This window comes from Lepidochelys kempii, chromosome 15, assembly GCF_965140265.1.
Source record: "Lepidochelys kempii isolate rLepKem1 chromosome 15, rLepKem1.hap2, whole genome shotgun sequence".
Classification (NCBI taxonomy): Eukaryota; Metazoa; Chordata; order Testudines; family Cheloniidae; genus Lepidochelys; species Lepidochelys kempii.
This window is the reverse complement of record NC_133270.1, coordinates 7,086,324-7,092,323: the sequence shown is the minus strand read 5'-3', so window position 1 is coordinate 7,092,323 and position 6,000 is coordinate 7,086,324. Positions and strand designations below refer to the sequence as shown.

The window sequence follows — 6,000 nt, the reverse complement described above, 5'->3', positions numbered from 1 at the left end:
TTTTTGTTTTAATTCATCTGTTTCGCCCCCAAGCACCAGTGCAAACACACCACGTCGTGTCTCAATATTTAAAGGAGACTATAACTAGGAATTAATATTTAAAGAGAGTGCTTTAAATACGGTTCGAGAAGAAAGAGCTCATGGAGAAGCAATTATTTTATTATGCTTAAAACATGTCACTTTCTCCCCCTGACATGGCTGTTAAAAACGGACCTGGTACTTTATTTTAAATATTTTTACATATTTAAAATAAACGACACCAAAGTTCTGAATCCTAAAAAAAAAAAATTAAAAAGAGAAAGAAACCAGGCAATTTAATCGCTTATATCCCTCATTGCAACCTAAAGGACAATTTAAAAAATCTTTGAAATTCGCTTTTTACTGTTAGTATCTGACTGAAGTTTTTCTCTCAGTTTAGGTTCTCTGGTTTTGCATTTCTGCTGTAATATTGTAGGTTAGATCAATGTAGCTGCAAGTGTAACTGACAGATACATTTAATACATGAAATTATACAATGGCTTGATTTTATGTATTAATTCGTGACTATGTATTTAGTCTACTTCTGCTGTGCCATATGATCTATTAAAGGCAACTTCCCACGTTGTTTGCATCTGAATGGAGCAGTCACTTTCATGTGAGAATGTTGATTGCTTCGCGGTTTGCTTTTGCAAGGGGACTTTATTTTTCTTTGCACGCGAGGTTATATCGTTTGCTTCACGTCTCCATGAGGGTAAAGCACCCTTGGAATGAATTCAGTTCTCTCAAGGAAACATTTTAAGCAATATCAGCTGTAGATGGCTCCATAAATGGGGAGCTAGTATAAAACTAAAAGTCAAGAGTGGTCAGTAGTTCACCAGTCAGGCTTGTGCATTTTCTTTAAAAGGGTGAAATTTGTAATGAGCTTCCCCAAAAAACCAAAATACCCGGTTTCTTAGCTTTATTGGCCTTTCCAGATATATTTAGCCAACAGCTTACTAGGAGGGCAGCTAAACTATATTGTTAATCTTTTTCGTGTGTGTTGATTAATAAAAAATCTCTCTCTCGGTGATGTTTGATAAAAATTTAATCTCCCCTGCGGACTGGAATAATAAGTCGAGTCTTCTCTGTGCCCCCACCGATATTTTCTCTCCAAGCAGCTGAAGAGGAGTTGCTGCCAGAGGGCGTGTTGGGGGGGGGGGGAAGAAGGTGGTCTATATCTATAGCTCTCTCTATACATTTTCTTAAATGCCAGCTTTGACTTATGTCTCTCTTATCTTCCCTCTCTGCTGTGCGCGCCTGCAGCGGGAGACTCAGCGGGGGAAGCTTGTAACATGGCGGATGCTGAAGAAGGCTTTGGGCTTCCCAACACGCCGGCTGATTCAGAGTCTAAAGAGCTTCAATCTGAAACCAACAAGAGAGTCAGCTCGGGGCCAGCAGCAAGTCGCCTTCCTCTCCCCAGGCAGCTTTCACCCAGCAGGTAAGCGGAGGCGGAGAGACCTGACGAGAAACAGTCGCTGCTCGTATGGTCTTTCCCCGGTTTGGGTTTTTGTTGAATTGTTGCCGAGATTTGTCCGGGTTTCTGTGCTGTGGAGATGGCTAATTCTAGGCACACAGGGTCAAGTGATGAGACTGGACACTAGTGTCAGACTATACTAGCTGTAACTGCTGTAATCCCAATCAGCTATGGTAATTACAAGCAAACACCCACCTATATACAAACAGACACACACACACAAATATAGAACCATTCACGTACACAGACACAGCGACACACACATATACTGAAACACACTCACATATCCACGACGCACACATCCATACACACACGAACACCTACACGAGGCCCACACATCATCCACATATACACGGACATGCATATTTCAGTGTCTCCCTCTTCCTTCCTTGACTTTCCACCTCTCTTCCTTAATCTGAAGGGTTTGGGGGGTGTTGGAGAAGTCCTGTCCCTCCCCGTGTTGCTGGGAAGGGGTGCTGATCCTTTCTTTTGAGACTCTCCAGCATGCACCCGCCGGTGGACTGATATTACTGTGTCGCTCTGCCTTTGAACCGAACCATTTAAGAGGAAAGTAGGCCAGGACGCCGGCGGCCCAGTTAACGGATTGTTTTGGTTTTTTAAACTACAGCCTACCACAGGGACTCGGCTCGTGTGGACTAGAACAAACCATTGTTTGTCTAAAACCACCCCATGAGATGCAGGGCAGTTTTTGTTAAGGCTGGGGATTAAGCGAATATTCCCCTTTCTTTAAATGAGAACAGAGCACAACACGGCTGACGGGGCAAAGACAGTCTTGAATACATGTTTAATGCAGCTCTGTGTTTACATCTCAGGTACATCTAGAAAAGGAAAATTATTAGTGTGATGAACAATAGAGGGGAGAGAGATTCTAGCATAAATCTATCCTTATTCAGATCTTAATTGTGTTGGGGGGGAGGCGCAAAAATCATGTAGGAAGAAGTGGATTTAAAAAGAAACAATTAATGAAATACCATACGATTATTATTTCTTTCGGGACATGTGTGTACATAGCAATACACTATTGACAATAGAGCACCCCGATCTTGCTTTTCTTGACTCCCCCCCAGAAAAAACTGCATCAGGAAAGAAGGCTCGGGCCTCAAAACCGGTTTCCCCCCGTCACAGAATTAACATTAATACAGGCACACACGTAATATATATACACACACATGTTAATTCTGTGACGGGGGGAAACCGGTTTTGAGGCCCGAGCCTTCTTTCCTGGTGCAGCTTTTTTTTGGGGTGGGGGGGTCAAGAAAAGCAAGATCGGGTGCTCTATTGTCAATAGTGTATTGTTATAGGACTTCCATTGCAATCTGTGTAAATGTAAGGGGCTGCACGCTCGGCTGGTCCTACGCATCGTTTGTGGTGGAGCGAGGGCTCATTTACACCACTAGAGGAATTGAAGGGTGCGGGGCACCTCCCTGGCTTTGCAGACGGTGTTTTATTCTCTTTCTTTCTGTGAATCGCCTCTGCCCAGGATCGTTTTCCTTCTAGTAAACTCACGCATTGTCTTGCCCTCACGCATTGTCTATTTTGATGCATTTGGCCCCGTGCCTATCTCTAGCCCTATATCAAAAGGCTACAAACTTCTCCTACGAAAGGGGGTGCCGTGCAGAAATCCGTCTCCTTGCTGCAATGCTTTGCAAGAGCTTCTTTGAATTTTTTTTTTCCTGGAGATTTCCCTTCAATGAATCATTCCTTTGCGCTGGTCTGGGAGTTACAGTCTTTTAATGTCACGTCAGTTAGGATTGTATAGAAAGCAGAAGCGCTCGGTGCTGACATGCCAAAGTTCAATCTCTCTTCTGGGTCTCCTGTTTTCCCCCAGCTCTTGGAAAGCTCGGAGCTCGTCCTCTCCTGGGTTCACTCATTAACTTATTTATTTGCAGGGCATGGAGGGGATCAAAGTGTTTTTACACGAACGAGAATTGTGGCTAAAATTTCACGAAGTGGGGACAGAAATGATTATAACAAAGGCTGGAAGGTAAGGTTAATAAAAGAGCGCTTCTGTTTTGAAAATGAATATATATATATAGTATACACAGATGTATATTCTGTACACACAGATGTTTATGTACAAATACACACATTCGTGTGTGTATACAGAGATTGAAAAGAAACTTTTTATGAACATCTTTCCTATGACACACAGCACACACACATATATATTTGTCTATTTGTGTGTGGGCCTTATGTATGACACACGTGTCATGTAAGAGTCAAAAGTTCATTTTAAAATTAATGTAAAATCTCAATAATTATGAGTTACGGACAGGCCGTTTCGCAAAATTGAATGAAAATAAGCAGGAAGAAATAAAATAAGATGATTGCCTAATTGAAGCTACAGAAATGTTGAAGACATTTTTCGATTTGAAGGTTTCGGAGTAGATCAGCGAGAAAGGCTGGTTGGGATATTTTCAGGAGGGAGGCCTCCAATACAGTGTATACCAAAAAGATTTGTTTCTTCTGGCTTCTTATTTAACCAGGACGGGGTTCTCCCTAATCCAGTTCATTGGAGTATTTCCAAACTCATGCTGGTTGCAATCAATTGGCCAAAATCTTACATTGTTTCATGTAATACAAGTCGGTGGACGATTTTGTGGGTTTTTTTTTTAAATACAAGGAGTAGTTAAATATTTGGAAAAGCATATTTCTGTGCTTCTAGACATTTATTTTGTGTTCAGCTGTAGGCAAATACACACATGCAGAGACATCTCCCAGTCATTCTGTAAAAAAAGTATACATGATCCTGAGCTACTGTTTGTGTCTCTATCTAGACCAACATAAGGTTTGCAAATCTAAGTGTACAGCGAGAGAGAGAGACAGAGAGAGAGAGAGAGAGAGAGAGATCACTTCCATGGTTGGCCTGGTAAATCTAATCACTTAATAAAACCCAACCTCTTTTAAGTGCATTTGGTGCAATTTACCATTTCCCTTGATATTAATGCTTTGGGGCACTGCAGAGTCCCTTTTGCTGAAGAAGCACTGAAATAAAAGTTAAGGAGAAGAGGAATTGGTGATCGATTGAGACGCAGTATTGGCTAGCACCATGCAGACTCCCATCAGTTATCTCCGGGAATCGAAATGTATTTCCCTTTGTATACTACATTGAACAATGTGCATGCCATCATCATAGGTAGGGGTTCGTTCGATACAGGAAAAAAGTCACCAGACAGAAAAATAATAATAGTTCAAAATTATATTTGCACGGCAAACCGTCTAGAAATCAAACCTGCTTTCTGTTCTGTTATATAGTTCTCGGTGTGGTCTCCCAAACTGTGCTTTAGAGAAACAAAGTTCTAGCCATGCAAAGTTTTGCAGTGGATAACAAATAGGTCTGTCTAACGGCTCGGCTTCCCTTTGAACATATCTATTGTTGAAAAGATGGTATCGTTTTAAAAGGAGAATATTCCACAAATAAAGAGACAGGAAATAAACAAAGGGCCGGAGCTCTCTAGAACCATTAGGGAGTACGGTTTGCACAGAACAGAGTTGACTAAATTAATTGTCCTACTGAGAAAAGGGAAAGGAGCAAATAGACTGTAGACTCCAATGCTGTGAAATGAACCAGCACATTGACTTGTTTCAAAATGCCAGGAATAAGTTGCCTTGCAAATGATCAGAGTGTACAAAGCAGAGAAGAGAAATATAAAACACCTTGCATAAAATTCCAGTGCAGGCGTGGATAAAAGTCTCGTATGAGTAGCAATGAAAAACATTTACAACATAGAGCTTCTAAAGAAGTAATTGCAGACATCACTCCCAGAATAAACCAAATAGTTTTAGCTATTTATGTAACACTTTATTTTTATTATGACATAAACATATAATTTATACAATATTTTGTTAGTTATATATTTAGGGATATAGCTATATTTCATTGTTCGGGTCTTTTTTCTTTTCCTGCAAAATATTAAATATCAGGTTTTGCTATTTTTGATGAGTAACTTTGGTCTGTATAGCTTTCTTTTTCCTGTTTTTCAAATCACTCAGTCTGAACTGACAAATGGGTCTGATTTCATATTTCAAAGATCTGAAAGTAAATATAATTTCAGAAATAAGTAAGTTTAAGGTTTTTTCTTTAAATTAAAGGATACAGTTTCATATGCTTATTTCTAAACACTGGGAAAGCTCAAACCAAAATAATACTGCTTGTAGTGAAGGAAAATATTTCTAAAAGTCATATTTTCAAGAGTGTTTGCATGTTTCGAAAGATTTGTCAAGTGTGTTGATGTAGATAAACATAGCCTATGTAAGCGTGTATCTAACATTTCATACATGTGCGCAAATACGATATATGTACGAGCATGTGTTTGATTCAAAGGCCAATAGTTTAGCAAAAAAACATCCACTATATAATGGCTCATACTTACATAAGTGTAATTTATTCTTTGTAGGGCTATAAATATAACTATCCCTGAAAGAGATTATATGCTCTTGTATTGTAAAAGAATGAAGAATTTAACTACTGGACTGATCACAGACAA

General features: G+C 39.9%; 1 protein-coding gene across 1 annotated transcript in view; it reads left to right on the top strand.

Annotated features, from left to right (window-relative positions):
- Positions 1–1,295: 1,295 nt before the first annotated feature.
- Positions 1,296–6,000, top strand: part of TBX5 (T-box transcription factor 5) — a 44,984-nt gene continuing 40,279 nt past the window's right edge. Inside the window, 3 exon segments of the mRNA XM_073312831.1 lie at positions 1,296–1,389; positions 1,392–1,456; positions 3,403–3,497. Coding sequence (XP_073168932.1) covers positions 1,311–1,389; positions 1,392–1,456; positions 3,403–3,497 — 239 coding nt within the window. The 5' untranslated portion in view covers positions 1,296–1,310.